At 32.2% G+C, this 19,438-nt stretch overlaps 1 protein-coding gene across 3 annotated transcripts in view; it reads right to left on the bottom strand.

The window, feature by feature from the left end:
* Positions 1-18,912, bottom strand: part of LOC127701020 (uncharacterized) — a 34,661-nt gene extending 15,749 nt beyond the window's left edge. For 2 of the 3 annotated variants that reach the window (XM_052204783.1, XM_052204786.1), the window contains exons 1-4: positions 18,796-18,912; positions 18,234-18,560; positions 8,084-8,380; positions 4,185-4,514 (exon numbers count right to left, since the gene is read on the bottom strand). In XM_052204783.1, coding sequence (XP_052060743.1) covers positions 4,185-4,514; positions 8,084-8,380; positions 18,234-18,560; positions 18,796-18,832 — 991 coding nt within the window. In that variant the 5' untranslated portion in view covers positions 18,833-18,912. The remainder of the gene's footprint in view (positions 1-4,184; positions 4,515-8,083; positions 8,381-18,233; positions 18,561-18,795) is intronic. The other variant, XM_052204784.1, reaches the window with a different exon arrangement.
* Positions 18,913-19,438: the final 526 nt, after the last annotated feature.

Below are 19,438 nucleotides of genomic sequence, written 5' to 3'. Positions count from 1 at the left end.
GATTGGCATGGCCATCTTATATTTTAACATTTTTTTCCGCATAGATTATTAATAAAATTATTAAATTCTGAATAAAGAAAGAAAATAAAGTAGAAAATACATAGAAAGGTTGTTTGCATGAATTTTTATAACATTCTCTAAATGACTACGACCAGCCTCGTAGCACTCGAATAGGAAATATAACCTTCAGTTGTCTCATTGTATAGTTCAGGAAACTGCATTTGTTTTTTTCAAGTAGGTTAATATGTGAGAACACATTAATTGGTAAAATTAAATTTTTTTAAAGCATTAATAATTTCCTCTGGTTTTTGAAACTGGAATGAACAATACATGTTTTGTTTCCTCAGTTGTAAGGGAAAACATGGCACTTGTCTCTATTGGGGTTTACTACCTACCCACAACTATCAACTAAGAATAGCATGCGCGTAAAAAGGCCTAATAATAAGCATACTGAACTGATGGAATGCGTATCCTTCTTATCTAGTTTTAAGTTCATGATTCAAAACTCATTTAAAAGTGGACAAAATTTAATTTGAGAAAAAGAAAAACGTATATGAGAGTGAGAGATATCTAATAGTGTTGAAAGTGTTGTTAAACACAAAATAATCAATCAATCATTAAGTTTGAATTGAGTTATTTACCCATTTCTTTCCGCAATAGAATGAGTTTAAAAACTGATTTTTTGAAAAATGATGAGATTCATTTTTTTAAGTTTTTATGATTTTTTCTTAGAGTAATTTCTTTTAATTTAATACATTTTGTAACGTTTATGAGTCGTGTCAATTCCTCTATTTAATTTTAAGCTATCATATTTAGCCAGGGTATTGTCCCTGAATTTTCGCGGGGATTTGTTTCGTGTTAGAGACTTGATGTCCAGACGTATATATTTAAACCTTGTATGGACAATATTTCTTTAGTTTAGTTTAGGTACTGGTAAGTTGTTTTTTAATTTTATATTATTCAGTTTCAATGTTTGATTTGAATATATCTTTCTTTACATATGATTTACGTTTCGGATTTTAGAATCAAAATATTTCTGATTTCACAATTCACATAATTCACAAAATTGAATTCTACACTTACTGGATAGATTGTTAGTTTATGAGTGTCTGTTCAAAGAAGAAATTGGGGTACATTTTGATAGTGATGTGGTTAGTCTAAGCTGGATATTTCAGAGTAACTGGTCATCCTTCTTCTTGATTGGTTCAAACATTACTCTGCATTTAAATTATTACTAGTTTATTGGCCACGCAAATATAGAGCACATGCAAGTACTTAATATATAATTAATCTAGATGTTTGTCTTTATTAACAGAAACGCTCGTGAAAATATGTGTTAGCTGCTTATGCTCAATGTTTCCGACCAACAAATATGTGTCAAAATAGGGTCTATGCATCTGAGTAAAAGTATCATGTGTATGAAAACAAAACCCGGTTATTCAGTGTTTTTGTTGCTACAAATCGGTCGATATTTCGCATGCTAGTTAAAAAGGCACTCCACTAAATAGGCATTCCTTTTTGTTTAATGTTAAATAGGCGATTGAAAAAAAAATATTCTCAAAAATTAAAACGAATGTTCCCATTATTTCCAAAATGCTCATCGTATTAAACATTTGGTACGTTGCAATAAAAACTCTAATTGTATCGATTCATTGCCAGATAAAAAATTTAATTCAATTTCAAATATTGCCGCAAAAACGTGACCATTTATCAACAAGTGTAGCTTTAAATTTTCACGCGTACTGATTTGACGAATTCCACGCTGAAACACAATATTTCTATGTACTGTTAGTAGTCGCTACTTTGTTTTTTATCCTTCTTTACGAATTTAGAGACAAGAGGACAGTAAGAAGGTTCATCAATTGGTCTCGTACACATTCAAAGCAGCTAAGAATTATTTTTTTATTACAACAAGAATAAAGTTCTTGTTATTTAAAAAAAAAACTTTTAAACAATCGTTCACGTTTAAATTTGTAGTATGTAAATTGCAAGTGTATTTTAAAACTAGCTTATTGCACTGAGGCCAAAATCCTTCATTGACCTAACTAATATATTATGAGCAATTTTAGTGCAAATCCAGCATCCAGTCCCTTCCCGTAAAGTGGAGTTCGAATATGAATATGTAGCTTTAAATTTTCACGCGTACTAATTTGACGAATCCCACGCTGAAACACAATATTTCTATGTACTGTTAGTAGTCGCTACTTCGTTTTTTATCCTTCTTTACGAATTTAGAGACAAGAGGACAGTAAGAAGGTTCATAAATTGGTCTCGTACACATTCAAAGCAGCTAAGAATTATTTTTTATTACAACAAGTGTAAAGTTCTTGTTATTTTAAAAAAACTTTTAAACAATCGTTCACGTTTAAATTTTAAGTATGTAAATTGAAAGAGTATTTTAAAACTAGCTTATTGCACTGAGGCCAAACACCTTCATTGACCTAACTAATATATTATGAGGAATTTAAGTGCAAATCCAGCATCCAGTCTCATCCCGTAAAGTGAAGTTCGAATATAAATTATTAAGAAAAGATATAGTTACGATACTGTTGTCAGGTCATTAAAGATGGCATGTTTTGGCTTTAATATTGATTCACCTGTAGGGTCTTTGCATCGGAAATAAACACATTTATTCTAAAACCAGTTGTAGGCATGATACGGGTTATGTTCTTCTCATATATTTTATGATGATATGACACTAAACCCCTAACGGGAGGGATTGTGCTTGATATTCACATGATGAAGACATAATCTTCCAATCAGTTTAATAGAGGTATGGAGCTGGAATGTCAGCAACTGCTAGTAGTCCTTTGTTAATGTATGAATCATTGTCATTTTTTTTAGTTTCTTCTGTTATCTATTCTGACATCGGACTCGGGCTTCTTTTAAACTGAGTTTTACTGTGCGTATTGCTGTGTGTTTGTTTTTTCTACATTGGCTAGAGGTATAGGGGGAGCGTTGAAATCTCAAAAAACATGTTTAACCATGCCGCATTTTTGCGCCTGTCCCAAGTCAGGAGCCTCTGGCCTTTCTTAGTCTTGTATAATTTTTAATTCTAGTTTCTTTTTTTTTCTATATATATTTCGGAGTTTAGTATGACGTCCATTATTACTGAACTAGTACATATTTTTGTTTAGGGGCCAGCTAAAGCACGCCTCCGGGTGCGGGATTTTCTCGCTGTATTGAAGACACATTGGTGACCTTCGGCTGTTTTCTGCTCTTTGGTCGGGTTGTTGTCTGTTTGACACATTCCCCATGTCTATTTTCAATTTTATTAAACATTCCTGTTTTAAATTTTCAGATGAAGATACCGCGATTTCGGTGTTAAATTGTCTTTATATATTAGATTAATAAACTATTCATCAATCTTGGTTATTTGTTATATCAGCAAATGCATTGCTTGGGAAATCCTCATCCCTTTTCGTTTCTAGGCTTCGGACAATTATCATTATTCTGTATTGTTAGTTCTCAAGATTGTCAGTTGTCGAAAATCAAGAGCGACTGTAGCCACATGAGTTTTGATTTCTGTCCTTGTTGGGTATCGAAAATCTGCTGAGTCTACAGTTTAAATTTGCTAGCTTTTAAATCAAATTCTCAAATATGAAAAGTCATTTATGTAGATCTTTAGTTTTCTCGTTTCTCGTTTTGTATATAGATTAGACCGTTGGTTTTCCTGTTTGAATGGTTTTACACTAGTCATTTTTGGGACCCTTTATAACTTGCTGTTCGGTGTGAGCCAAGGCTCCGTGTTGAAGGCCGTACTTTGACTTTTAAAGGTTTACTTTTACAAATTGTGACTTGGATGGAGAGTTGTCTCATTGGCACTCATACCACATCTTCTTATATCTCTTTAGAATGAATATCAAAAAGCAGGAGATTTTGGTATAGTTGCGAGTGAGAAAATAATCCTCCATTGACCTCAGGACGAGGATGTAATCAACTTCAGCTCACCATATGGCTTTCGACGATAAGCTTAACCCATATTATATAAGACTCTAGCCTTATTTAAACAAACCCGCTACCCCTAAAAAAATAGAATAAAAATAATTACGAATGACGGCAACTAACTATGACCCCTGGATTGAGGCGTCTGACTTGAAAAAGGCACATAACGAAATTTTCCAAGTCAAACTAAAGATTTTATTATAGGTGACTCTGTTGTGTTGTATCTTATATACGCTTACGTCTTTCTGGTAATATGACTGTACAGTAACTTGTCCCATAATCATTAGACACTTCAAGCATGTAGCTTCTCCTGTCTTGCTGATCAACACCTGACATCTCCAAAACAATGTTGGTTGAATTCAGTTGTACTTGATGGTTATACATTTCTACCATTGTTTGACTTTCAGTTATTGTTACTTTGTGTTTTGGAGACTGTTTTACAAGCAGTTCCGCTTCCGAATCAAGCCAGTTATAAGATACGTTACTTGAACTGTAAACGTCAACTTGTAATTTGACAGAACCATCTGCATAATCAGTTACCACAGTTTCGCGAAGACATTCGGGAGTTCCTATTTTAAATGAAAATGATATTATAAATCTTATAACATATTTGAACAATTGAGTTTTTATTCACAAGAACCGGGGGCACAGTCCTCTCTTTTTTTTCTTTTTGGTTTTGATTTTTTTGGTAGTAAATATTCTAAATATATCAACTTATTTAATGTGTCCTGGCTCTTATGATCCATACGATATAACAATGATAATGTTATATTTATGCTGCACCTCTATTCTTATTTTCTACAAGGCATTGAAGATTGAACATGGAAAATTTACTAAATAAAAATAATCACACAAAAAAGAAAAATTGCTTGTACAGTATCTCATAAATCTTTTAAGATTGGCACATACAATTTTAATGTAATGTTTCTTGTTATCTGTTTTATGTACCTGTATGAATATTTTCTTGTGTAAATATATGTAATTGTATGTGGTGAGACTATAATAAAATATTGAGTCTTGAATCTTGAATTGTTGCACCCAAGCGCCTGTGTTTTGATTGTTAAGATACTTTAACTATTAAAAAAATGGACTACAAAAAATATGCTTTTTGAATTTTTATATTAAATTGTTGACCACAAAAACGACAAATACTGAAAGGTTAAATAAGCAGTCGAAGAAGTTGATACTATAAATTCCTAAATACAAATAGTATCCCATGATAAGTCCGTTGTGTCCCACCTATTTGAGAGAAAAGGAAAATTGACTCGGAAATGTCGCTAGTCTTTAATTCAAAGTATTAGAATTTCTCATTAAATGATGGAAATATTAAATAAAAGGGAGACAAGAACCACAATTTTAGCATAAATAAACTTGATTTCTTTTAACCCTGGTTGTATTTAAGGTGGCACGGTAGTATTTCCTGGCCCATAAGGGATAATGATAGCCTTTTTAGAATTTTCGCCACTTTCTAACACTGTCAAAAATTCTACATTCACAGTTAACTGAAGTACTTTCATTTTACTATTCAGAAATAAATTTGAATATGTATCATGACCGTTTACTTTTTTTGCTATCTTTAAGAACCTAAGGCCACTAGTGCTTTTAGGTCTTTTATCGTGCAGTGAATACAAAATTCTCAAAAATTCATTTTCATCTGTATGTAAAATTATTTCATATTTTTCTACACCTGATTCATCCCTCAGTTTGGGAAAGTATGTTCAGTTGATACTGTATTTTTTGTCCAATCATAATGTTCAGATACAGTGACTTAAGTAGGGTAAACAAAAGAGCAACCTAAATTCTGGAATGCAAATACTATCGTGCTATCTTTAAATTTTATCAGCCACGTGTCGAACAAACATATATTATTCTAAATCATAATATAATTTTTCATTCAAAATCATTTGATTATTATCTTTTAAGACTATAAAAATAATACTTGATTTATACCTTTGACCAAAACTATGAAAAGCATGTACTATGTTTTAAACACGGATCTAGTTTGAACATATTGTATTTGCTAAATCGTAGTAAAATGGATGAGACACACGTAAATCATACTTATTTAGTCTTCGACAGATTACAATATAATAATATACATACTATAATAATATAAGCATGCATGTAAAACGAACAAATTTATTGGATACTATACGAACTCTAAATAAAAAGAAAAGGAAAAAGCAAAGATTGAGAAATCATATCATACTGTGATGATGACTTAGGATTTGATGATGTTTTCCAAGAGAATCATTTAAAACTAGCTGCGGAACCGTAGCTCATAGGTCCTTATCATATTTTTTGACAATTTGCGAACCATAGAGCGGATTTTTCCTATTTTAAAACATTCTGAATTGCGACCCAGGTTCAGGTCGCACTTAATTCCCCAAAATAAATATTGTTTATCGCCTGTGCGTAGCTTGTCAATATACAGTTCGTTTCGTTAGATATTTTCTAGGATATGACGTACCTATCTATGTTTGAATATTCATTTCCTTGTCACTATTATTTAATTATAAGTCCCCTACCGACGAAGTCGAAGGGGACTTTAGGTTTGCATTCCGTCTGCATATCTGTCTGTCTGTCTGTCTGTCTGTCTGTCTGTCTGTCTGTCTGTCTGTCTATCTATCTGTCTGTCTGTCTGTCTGTCTGTCTATCTGTCTGTCTGTCTGTCTGTCTGTTCATCCGTCAGTCCGGCAAATCAGTTTTCCACACTTTTTTTCTTCGAGTTTGAAGTTATTTATTTGAATTTTGGTATATAGTTTTATCAAGACAAGTTACAGATCAAGTTCGAATTTTGTTCTGGTCGGAAGATTTTGTGCAGAGTTATGGTCCTTGGACTTAGAAAATTCACTCAAATAAACCAGTTTTCCGCACTTTTTTTGTCATGCTTGAAGATATTGATTTAATAATTGGTATATACTTTTATCATGACAAGTTACAGATCAAGTTCGAATTTTGTTCCGGTCTAATGATTTTGTGCAAACTTATGGTCCTTGGACTTTAGAAAATTAACTGAAATAATCAGTTTTCCACACTTTTTTACGTCATGCTTGAAAATATTGACTTGATATTTGTTATATACTTTACATCATGACAAGTTATAGATCAAGTTAGCATTTTGTTCCAGTACAATGAATTCTTAATAGGTAGGGGACTATGTATTGCCATGCAATACTCTCAGAATGCTTGTTTCCTTTAGTTTACATTCTCCGCCTATTTTGTTCAGTCATTTTGAATATAGTCGTGACGTCAGGAAAAACAAGAAAAGATAACCTTAATATCGTCGATCTCCTTTGTGGGAGGTGAAGAACACCTACAGAATAGGAAAACAATTTTTGGTTTGTTACATGTACTTGTCACTTAACGGGATTTGTGTGTTTTACAGGCTTAGGAACACTAATTACACGAATTTTTAAAATGCAGGGAGAAATTATTGTTTTCTTTTGTATTAATGATCAATATAACGTTCTTTCGTTCAAAAAGTCATGAAAATCGAATAAAAGATCACGTAAACAAACCAACACGTGTTTTTCTATAAGAGTTATCTGTTCTTGTTTTTAATGACGTCATGACGAGATTCAATACGGCTGAACAAAATAGGCGGATAATGTATACAAAAGGAAATAATTAGATAATAGTGTCAAGGAAATGAATTTTCAAACATCAATAGGTACGTCATATCCAAGAAAAATATCTAACGAAACGAACTATATACATTGACAAGCTACGCACAGGCGATAAACAATAATTTTTTGGGAAATAAGTGCGACCTGAACCTGGGTCGCAATTCCGAACGTTTTGAAATAGGAAAAATCCGTAGCTCTATGGTCCCCAAATTGTCAAAAATTATAATAAGAACCTATGAGCTACGGTTCCGCAGCTAGTCTTTAATAATTCTCTTGAAAAACATTATTTATTAGATTTCAGAATAAAGGTAAACCATGAATAATTTATAAGATTACTTTTTTTTCGAAACATAGTTTAGTAATGAACTATTCAATAACGACATCATGGCTCTTAATACTTCAATTATGATTTGAAAAACATATCTCTTCAGTAATATATGGAAGATATAAGTAATAGAGCTAATGTTATGTTAAAGGCTTACTTTAAACGTACTGATATTTGTTATTACCTTTAAACAGAACATTTGCAAACCCAGTTTGAAAATTTGTGTCTCCATCTTTTGTCATGTGATTCACAACCTTGCAAATATAGATCCCGTCCAAACTGTACGTAGAATCAAGCCCAGTATTCCCGTCCAAAGTGTTAAAATTAAGAATTCCATTTTCTGTCCCTTTTAAATATCGTAGGTGTTTTCGCTCTGGTGATTTGTGTTCCCATCTTGAGTAGCTTATGTTATCTGGAAAACCAGTTGCATTACACAACAAAGAACCATTATCAAGCTGAATAACGGAAACTTCTGGTGCCTCTGAATCATAGGTAAAATTTACATAAATAATATTTGAGTATTTTCAGATTCATTTTGAAGGTATATTTGTTGAAATATTTTCCCTTCTCCAGTTCGAAACCAGATTGGCATGGCCATCTTATATTTTAACATTTTTTTTCGCATAGATTATTAATAAAATTATTAAATTCTGAATAAAGAAAGAAAATAAAGTAGAAAATACATAGAAAGGTTTGCATGAATTTTTATAACGTTTCTCTAAATGACTACGACCAGCCTCGTAGCACTCGAATAGGAAATATAACCTTCAGTTGTCTCATTGTATAGTTCAGGAAACTGCATTTGGTTTTTTTCAAGTAGGTTAATATGTGAGAACACATTAATTGGTAAAATTAAATTTTTTTAAAGCATTAATAATTTCCTCTGGTTTTTGAAACTGGAATGAACAATACATGTTTTGTTTCCTCAGTTGTAAGGGAAAACATGGCACTTGTCTCTATTGGGGTTTACTACCTACCCACAACTATCAACTAAGAATAGCATGCGCGTAAAAAGGCCTAATAATAAGCATACTGAACTGATGGAATGCGTATCCTTCTTATCTAGTTTTAAGTTCATGATCCAAAACTCATTTAAAAGTGGACAAAATTTAATTTGAGAAAAAGAAAAACGTATATGAGAGTGAGAGATATCTAATAGTGTTGAAAGTGTTGTTAAACACAAAATAATCAATCAATCATTAAGTTTGAATTGAGTTATTTGCCAATTTCTTTTCACAATAGAATGAGTTTAAAAACTTTGACTTTTGAAAAGTGAAGAGATTCAATTTTTTAATTTTTTATGATTTTTTCATAGAGTAATTTCTTTTAATTTAATACATTTTGAAAGGTTTATGAGTCGTGTCAATTCCTATATTTAATTTTAAGCTATCATATTTAGCCAGGGTATTGTCCCTGAGCTTTCGCGGGGATTTTTTGTGTGTTAGAGACTTGATGTCCAGACGTATATATTTAAACCTCGTATGAACAATATTATTTAGTTTAGTTTAGGTACTGGTAAGTTGTATTTTAATTTTATATTATTCAGTTTCAATGTTTGATTTGAATATATCTTTCTTTACATATGATTTACGTTTCGGATTTTAGAATCAAAACATTTCTGAATACACAATTCACAAAATTCACAAAATTGAATTGTACACTTGCTGGAGAGATAGTTATTTTATGAGTGTCGGGTACATTTTGATAGTGATGTGGTTAGTCTGAGATGGATATTTTAGAGTAACTGGTCATCCTTCTTCTTGATTGGTTCAAACATTACTCTGAATTTAAATTATTACTAGTTTATTGGACACGAAAATATAGAGCACATGCAAGTACTTAATATATAATTAATCTAGATGTTTGTCTTTATTAACAGAAACGCTCGTGAAAATATGTGTTAGCTGCTTATGCTCAATATTTCCGACTAACAAATATGTCAAAATAGGGTTTTAAAAATCGGTCGATATTTCGCATACTAGTTAAAAAGGCACTCCACTAAATAGGCATCCCTTTTTGTTTAATGTTAAATAGGCGATTAAAAAAATATATTCTCAAAAATTAATACGAATGTTCCTAGAATTTCCAAAATGCTCATCGTATTGAACATTTGGTACGTTACAATAAAAAAAACTAATTCGATTCATTGCCAAATAAGAAATTTAATTCAATTTCAAATATTGATGCCAAAACGTGACCATTTATCAACAAGCGTAGCTTTAAACTTTCACGCGTACTCATTTGATGATTTTCACGTTGAAACACAATATTTCTATGTACTGTTAGTAGTCGCTACTTCTTTTTTTTATCCAAATTATTTAGACAAATGGACAATAAGAAGGTTCATAAGTTGGTTTCGTACACATTCAAAGCAGCTAAGAATTAATTTTTAGTACAACAAGTGTACAGTTTTTGTTATTTTAAAAAACTTTTAAACAATCGTTCACGTTTAAATTTGTAGTATGTAAATTGAAAGAGTATTTTAAAACTAGCTTATTGCACTGAGGCCAAAAACCTTCATTGACTTAACTTATCTATTATGAGCAATTTTAGTGCGAATCCAGCATCCAGTCTCATCCCGTAAAGTTAAGTTCGAATATGAATATGTATTAAACATTCCCGTTTTAAATTTTCAGAAGAAGATACCGCGATTTTAGTGTTAAATTGTCTTTATATATTAGATTTTTAAACTTTTCATCAATCTTGGTTATTTGTTATATCAGCAAATGCATTGCTTGGTACGGAAGCGTATAGGTATCATTTTTAGCTCACCTGGCCCGAAGGGCCAAGTGAGCTTTTCTCATCACTTGGCGTCCGTCGTCCGTCGTCCGTCGTCCGTCGTCCGTCGTCCGTCGTCGTCGTCGGCGTCGTCGTCGTCGTCCGCGTCGTCGTCCGTCGTCGTTAGCTTTTTACAAAAAATCTTCTCCTCTGAAACCACTGGGCCAAATTTAACCAAACTTGACCACAATCATCATTAGGGTATCTAGTTTAAAAAATGTGTCCGATGACCCCGCCAACCAACCAAGATGGCGGCCATGGCTATTGGCTTGTATCTCTGAAATTAAAGCATTTAGAGTAAATCTGACAAGGGTAAAACTGATTATCAGGTCAAGATCTATCTGCCCTGAAATTTTCAGACAAATCTGACAACCTGTTGTTGGGTTGCTGCCCCTGAATTGGTAATTTTAAGGAAATTTTGCAGTTTTTGGTTATTATCTTGAATATTATTATAGATAGAGATAAACTGTAAACAGCAGTAATGTTCAGCAAAGTAAGATCTACAAATAAGTTGTCATGACCAAAATTGTTAGGCGACCCCTTTAGGAGTTATTGCCCTTAATAGTCAATTTTTAACAATTTTTCGTAATTTTTTGTAATCTTTTACAAAATCTTCTTCTCTGAAACTACTGAGACAAATTTAACCATACTTGACCATAATCATTATAAGGGTATCTAGTTTAAAAAATTTGTCCGATGACCCTGCCTTTAAACCATCATGGCCGACATGGTTAAAAATAGAACAAAGGGGTAAAATGCAGTTTTTGGTTTATATCTCTGAAACTAAAGCATTTAGAGCAAATCTGACAGGTGGCAAAAATTGTTTATCAGATTTAGATTTATCTGCCCTGAAATTTTCAGACGAATCCGACAGCCCGTTGTTGGGTTGCTGCCCCTGAATTCGTAATTTTACAAAAATTTTGCAGTGTTTTGTTATTATCTTAGATATCATTATAATACCTAATATCTAATACTATTAATTATGATTTTAACCTTATTTTACAAGATTTCCAAAGCATCAGTAAATACAGGTGAGCGACACAGGCTCTTGAGAGCCTCTAGTTTGTTGTTGTTGCTAATGACTTGTTGCGTTATATCATACATATCGATATATTCTATGTCGACTTGTGTGGCGATAACGCAATAAGTTATGAAAAATATTACGAAATATTGTGTTATATCAAAACAATCCGATATTAAATATATTGACTTGAAGTAGATGACGATATATTTATGTCGATACAAATTATAATCGAATTTAATTACATCGATTAAAAGTGACAATCAACTTTGTTAATATATCCTCGTCCCTTTTCGCTTCTAGGCTTCGGACAATTATCATTATTCTGTATTGTTCGTTCTCAAGATTGTCAGTTGTCGAAAATCAAGAGCGAACGTACAAGACGAACACTCGCTACCAGTAACTTATACTATTGAGCTATCGGGTTATAATTCTGTGAGACAAATTATTGAAGAAACATCCGTGAACGAGAAATCTCGTTTACCTTGTAATATAGTTATAAAGTCGTATTCGCACATGAGGGAAAATCGTTTATCAGAAATCTCGTTTATTAAATCGATATTGGTTTGAATAAGTTAGAATTCCAATAACATACAGGTATGTAGAAAAAAACAAAAAAAAAAATTAGGCGAATATGCTTTACTGTGAAAAAACTTACAATGTTCTTGTTTATAATCAACATGATCAATAAAAATTACAATATATCTTGGAAAGTTGTCTTATTAATGATGAAAAATTAATTTACGGAATTAAGTCAACAACCTATACAAAATTTTAAGTTAAAAACAAACTTTAAAAGTAGCTTTTATTGAATTTAGATAAAAATGTTATAAAATAACTATACCAAAATAAGAATACGTAACAAAATTATCATAGCTTTTGAACGTGGTCGATTTAACAAAACTGCTTTAGAAATTAAAGTGTGCCTCTTTTGGAATATAGAGTTATAAGATGAATTCCATTGTGTACACAACTTAATAATCTAGAATTAACATGTTTTTTTTAATGAGTAATGAAACAAAAAAGATTTATTTTTTTTTAATGTTAAGAATTCGAATATATATGACATATTGCTGATCATTGAAATGGCATAAATGAGTATAATGAGAGAAACTACATAAACAATTGCGCATGAACTGTGTGTTTTACGTGTAAGGTTCCACATGTATGGGACTCTTTTTTTTCTTTTGAATAACTTAGTATATTAAAAAAAAATAATAAAAGTACGCATCATTTCCTCCATATATAATAATTTAAATGCTAATCCATGATGATGATGGTGTCCAGCGGCAAATTAATATGCATATTCAGGACGAGAACATGTTAATGTAATATGAATATTAACCCTGCATTGCACTAGACCTACACGCTGAACCGGATTTTTAACGTGCGTGCTAGTTCACAAGGTAACAGTCCGCAGGAAGTCATGTCACCTTACCCGGACACATTATTCTGACTCCGAGCGGACCAGTCTTTGCTCTTACTCTTTAATGTGCTTAGCGGAGACGCAGCAAATATCAATTTTAAAGTCTTTAGTTTGACCCGGCCGGGGTTTGAACCCAAAGCCTCCCGCACTACAGGCGAACACGCTACCACGAGTCCACCAAGGCGGTTTAATGCTAATAAGTGTATGAGGAGAGGCATGTTGTCACGCATTAAAAAAGAAATAACTATAAATGTTTATGAATTGGCTTTAATCTTATTTATGATTTAGATAACCGACGTGCATACCTCTATTCAATGCAGGTCGTTTCAGGTGCATTGTTCATGATAGTTAGTGGTTATTTGAGCGCATGCGTTTACATAAAAGACAAACGTTGGTAAAACCGTGGGAAATTAAAGTACCTTTTGTCTGTAACAATCAAAAATTATAATTAATCCTTCCATGTATACAATTGAATCATCTGCCGCTTATATATGCAGTTATACAAGAGAATAATGTTTTGTTCGGTCGACAGTTGTGCTGTCTCCTCCTAGCCACTACTGTATGATTTATATTTTTCGGTCAGATCATCCGACATATAATTTTAATTTCCACGGATTAAAGCTTGGCTGACTATGATTTCCAATATAGGTATAGATTAAAAGGTATTATTTATTACTAAGTTGCTTTGATGATTAGGTTTTATGCAGAATAAAGAGTAAATAAGTTTTTGAAACTTTGTAAAACTTCCTTACTCACAAACAAACTAAAGAGTGAGAGTCTGAGCAGTTCAGAATAGTCCTAATAATCTTAATTAAAAAATATTTCCAATGAGATGCTTTTTCATATTTTCATTTAAAAACTAATGGATATTTTCAAAACTATTTTGTCTGGATGATAATTTATACTTTTAAGGTCATGACAATCCATTCAGAATGATGCAAACTATAGCAAAAAGCCAAAAATTCGAGCTAACTGCATACAGACTTTGATTTTGACCTTATGAAAATGTGAGATGTTTCTCATGGGGGGGGGGGGTATGCTTTGACCAAACAACGAGTCATACATATGTGCGTGCTTAAATTAGGTAAAACAGTAAATCTTTATTATGTTATGCATCAGTTATTTTTTGGATAAAATATGCAACATATTTCCATGATATGTAAAACCTAATCAATTAGCTGTAAGAGCCGGAATTACGAACGACGCTGGCGTCTTTGATTTGTTCAGCTTTGTCAAGCAAAATGTATGATGTAAATTCACTTTATTAAGTTAATTAAGTTTAAATTTTTTTTTTTTTTTTTACTTTTGTATAAAAGCAGGTGTACGGTACTACATAATATGCCAGAGCTCAGATAATATGCCAATGATACATGAAAGAACAAAAACCAAAAGGTATCAGAGATCAGAAAATAGCCTTAAACACGACACATGTGACAAAATATGTCAAAGTCTACATCATCTCAAGTTTGGGAAGTTTTGTTTTATATATTTTAAAGATCTGCTATCATAAAAACTAACTAAAACAAGAAAGGGAAAGAAAGAAAAAAACAAAAAACAAAAAACAACGTACTAAGATGAATACAAAAAAATTTAGTTCCATATTGTTAATTTTCCTTTTTTGGATGCTGATGTTCCCCTGGCCCTTTTTTCCGATGATTTATTTCCAAATCGTTCGCTATATTTATGTTTGTATTAAAAATGAATGTCATCTATGTATAACTGATAAATTATAAGTCCAGGAATTCGTTTCCACTAATAACTCATTACCCTCAATAAACTTCTTCATAGATTCAAAAATTTGGTTAGGAAGTTTCACTGTACGTTTAAAAATCTTATTACAATCAGAATAGCACTTCCTAATTTTACAGTGATGTTTTTCTTTTCATAAAGCTCCGCAATTAAGAAACGAGCCACATACACTATTTGATCACTTGAATAGTCTTATTCCTAAAGGTTATCAACTTAACATTGTAGAAATATTTTTAATTATAACATGAATGTTATTTTTTCCTTTGATCTTCGAGTGAGCTTACTTCTGTTATTTTTAGAGGAGTGCATCAACTGAATGATATTTTTAGTTATTTCACTTTATTATCCCGCTGTTGACATCTTATCATAAGAAAGGCAAAGAATGGGAGGAGCTTAGACCAGTGCACTAACTTCCATCTCAGAAGTTGTTATTAAAAAATGAAATCTATGACCATAAAATTTCCGAATAAATTTAAATAAAATGCATATACAACAATTTATCAAAACATAAATTCGGGAAGGGGGCGGGGGCCCTACCCTTACAGTAGCCAAACTTGTAAACCTAACCTTAAATTAAAAATGGTTCCATAAACTTGAAGCAAATGAATGCCTGAGGAGAGCTACAAAAAGGATTAATGTGGTCTAAACGAAGAGGCAATATTGATAATTTGGTGGATACTTGTTTATCGTGTCAAAATGGATATTCCAAAAATACGTCTCTGGATATTCAGTCGTTTCATTTCCTCCACTTTTCAAAAGTATGTCTCTGTAAATTGAGCATGCTTAAAATAGTTGTCTCTGGACCTTACGCAATCAACAATCCATCAATTAATCGATCTTTTTACTGATGGTGGGAAAGGAAGAATACATTCACAATAAGTTTAAGTAAACAGCTGCGCTATGAGCGCATGATACGCCCGTCGTCTTGTGTGTGAATTTTTATGCAATAATCATAAATAGTTTCTGACATACGGCGCGACATGCGAAAACCCCCCATTTTTTTACAAAAAAATCAATATCTCTAAAATAAAATTTTGAATCAAAACCAAAAAGTATACAGATCTTTAGATTAATATAACTAAGAAGTGTGTAAAATTTTAAGCAACAATCATCAATCGTTTTTGAGATACGGCGCGACATGTGAAAACCCCCCTTTTTCTTACAAAAAACTCAATATCTCTAAAATAAAATTTTGAATCAAAACCAAAAAGTATACAGATCTTTAGATTAATATAACTAAGAAGTGTGTAATATTTTAAGCAATACTCATAAATCGTTTTTCAGATACGGCGCGACATGTGAAAAACCCCTCTCCCTTTTTTTTTTACAAAATACTCAATTACTCAAAAATAAAATTTTGAATCAAAACCAAAAATTATACAGATCTTCAGATTAATATAACCAAGAAGTGTGTAAAGTTTTAAGCAATAATCATAAATCGTTTTTGAGTTACGGCGCGACATGTGAAAAACCCCTCCCCTTTTTTACAAAATAATCAATTTCAAAAACACATAAATCTCACTCTGGTCTTTAAACCTTGATGAAAATATCGCGTCAACAATTCATTTACATATGTGCATGTATCATAAAATCAAATACTACTAAACAATCTGATCCATGAATTCATTTTCTGATATTAAGAGACGTTTTGTCAAAGAAAGTAGATATAAGAAGATGTGGTATGAGTGCCAATGAGACAACTCTCAATCCAAGTCACAATTTGTAAAAGTAAACCATTATAGGTCAAAGTACGGCCTTCAACACGGAGCCTTGGCTCACGCCGAACAGCAAGCTATAAAGGGCCCCAAAAATGACTAGTGTAAAACCATTCAAAAAGGAAAACCAATGGTCTAATCTATATAAAAAACGAGAAACGAGAAACACTTATGAACCACATCAACAAACGACAACCACTGAACATCAGGTTCCTGACTTAGGACAGGTGCAAACAAATGCAGCGGTTTGAAACGTTTTAATAGGCGCCCCCTTCACCCTACCTGAAACAATAGTGTAACATCACAACATAGAAAGACACACTATAAAATATCAATTGAAATGGCTCAACTCAATCAAAAGACATATTAACAAAAACAAGTGAACATACACTGAAAGCGCCACTTTTTGATTGACATATTTACACTTAACTGCGGCCAAGCTTAGCGAAAGGCTGTGCGACGTAATCAGTCAAACAAACTTTATTCGATCATCTCGCCAAGGAACGGTCGTTTTCATTGGTCAATTCAAACCTTCGACCTCACATAAACTTTCAATCACCGCCGCCCAAGTACACCTGCGAAATTAGAACACGTGTTTTTTAATGATCCAAAGTTGAATTGACCGATTACGTACAGAGTTGTGTACTTGATTATCTCATGGTAATACTACCTTAAATAAAGTGTATCATCGCATGTAAGATGTATTGATACCATAATTTTGTGCAACAGTTTTAATAAGTAATTTATGAAAAGTACAGTTAAGTTTAACCTTTGACATGTGTCATCGCCCATTAATGTGTCAAATCATATATAGCCACGCCTTACTCATTAACATATTAAATCCAGTCAAAGCTACGCTTTTTGTGAATTAAATACGTTAATTCGTAAAAAGCGTGCTATATATAGAACATAAATAACAGTGCTTGCAGTTTAACTTGATACATACAGACTGCTGTATTGTTTATTCAGTTATTAACACGTATATGTTAGTGCACCCTGTATATAATGATAGTTTGACATTGTAGAATATCATGCTTTTCTCTGGCTGCTTTTAACTCTGTACACTGAATTCATTGGATGTATACTGATTGATATTTTAGTCTGCGTAACATTTTTTATTTATTAGTTGAAATTGGTCTTTAACATAGCTTTTAGTAACTGTAAATACCCTTAGATCGTTTGTCGTAGTGTTATTTGTTGTTTGTGCTTAGTAACGATCTCATCAGTCAGGTCCTTTCCAACTAACTTTTTTTGTTCTTATGTTGTGTTGTTACAGCTCTGCTCCTTATAATGGAGAGTTTTGAGCGCAAATAAACATGTTTAACCTCACCACATTCCTTCTGTGCTTGTCTCAAGCCAGGAGCCTGCATTATGGTGGTTGTCTTAGGTTACTGCCTGTCTTGATATAGCTTTCGTTTATTGTTGTAGTTTAAATCAGACCATTAGTATTCTGTTTTGAATTGTCTTACATTTTATCATCCTTTTGACTTAGCTTACTATGCGGTATAGGTTTTACTCATTAGCGAAGACCAGTTATTGTTAACATTACTTTAATGGACAGTTGTCTCATTGACAAAACATACGACATTTCCTTACTATTATTTACCTTCCTAAACCACCCGAGAAATAATAAGAAACGAATTACCTTTTACGTATAACAGTACACAGCACCGGAAACCTGTCTGTTCACAACAGTACTTCCCACCATCAGCAGTTGATATATTAGATATTATCAAATTGTTTTCATTTTGACGGCTGTCAATAGCAAACTTGTTTAGGTGTTGATAATTTGGGTTTATTTTGGTACCGTCTGCGATTGTGTCGTTTACATTGAATTTCTCCCAAGCAAACAAATTAACCTGTTTGCCGACGGGACATTTTAAAATTTTCGTCGATCCAATTGTAGCAGTCGTTTCATTTTTGTTTTTATGCGTCTGGTTGCAGTAGTCATCAAAAGCCCATATTACTGCTCCTAATCAAACGAAACATACAATTTGTAAAAGGAAATTTTATCTAGGAATTAGAGAAAAATATTTTTTCCTCGTAGAATTCAAATTTAATATACTACAGAAAAAAAACCAAACACGTAAGGTGTAAAAGCAAAGATATTTAACATACACATTGATAAATTGTCAATTTAAAAAAAGAAGTAAAACTGTACCTCTTTTAAAAGAAATTAGATACACAAATTATACTTTTATACAGACCTTTCCAAAAACAAATAAGAAGGAAAACCGCTTGCATCTCAAAATTCACAAATATCGCATATTTGATTCACTCTCGGAATGCTATGCACTATATTTACAAGTTGCTTATATAAGGACAATACAAACTGACCTAAATACTCTATAATGACTAATTCATTTTTGAATTAAGTACATAAAATTTTCAAATTTCTTCCGCAAATAATAGTAATTTCCCGTGATTGTATACATAACAGTCATGCTTAAAAAACCTGAAAAATATGAATTCCTCGTAAATTAGCTATGAGGTTACTTAAAAGAATCTGCATTATTATATCAAAGTAAAGCAAAACTTCAGTAGCCTGGATTTGAAAACGTCTAAGACATGCCCTAAGATATATATTATGACATACCTTAGGAGCCATATGATATATATTATGACATACGTTAGGAGTCCTAAGATATATATTATAGCATACGTTAGGAGTCCTAAGATATATATTACGACATAAGTTAGGAGTCCCACGTTAGGAATCCTAAGATATATGTTACGACATACGTTAGGAGTCCTAAGATATATATCACGGTATACGTTAGGAGTCCTAAGATATATATTACGACATACGTTAGGAGTGCTAATATATATATTACGACATACGTTAGGAGT

The sequence above is a fragment of the Mytilus californianus genome, unplaced genomic scaffold (genome assembly GCF_021869535.1).
Source record: "Mytilus californianus isolate M0D057914Y unplaced genomic scaffold, xbMytCali1.0.p SCAF_5, whole genome shotgun sequence".
Classification (NCBI taxonomy): domain Eukaryota; kingdom Metazoa; phylum Mollusca; class Bivalvia; order Mytilida; family Mytilidae; genus Mytilus; species Mytilus californianus.
Note: the sequence above shows the minus strand (reverse complement) of the source record. Positions and strands in the feature narration are given on the sequence as shown.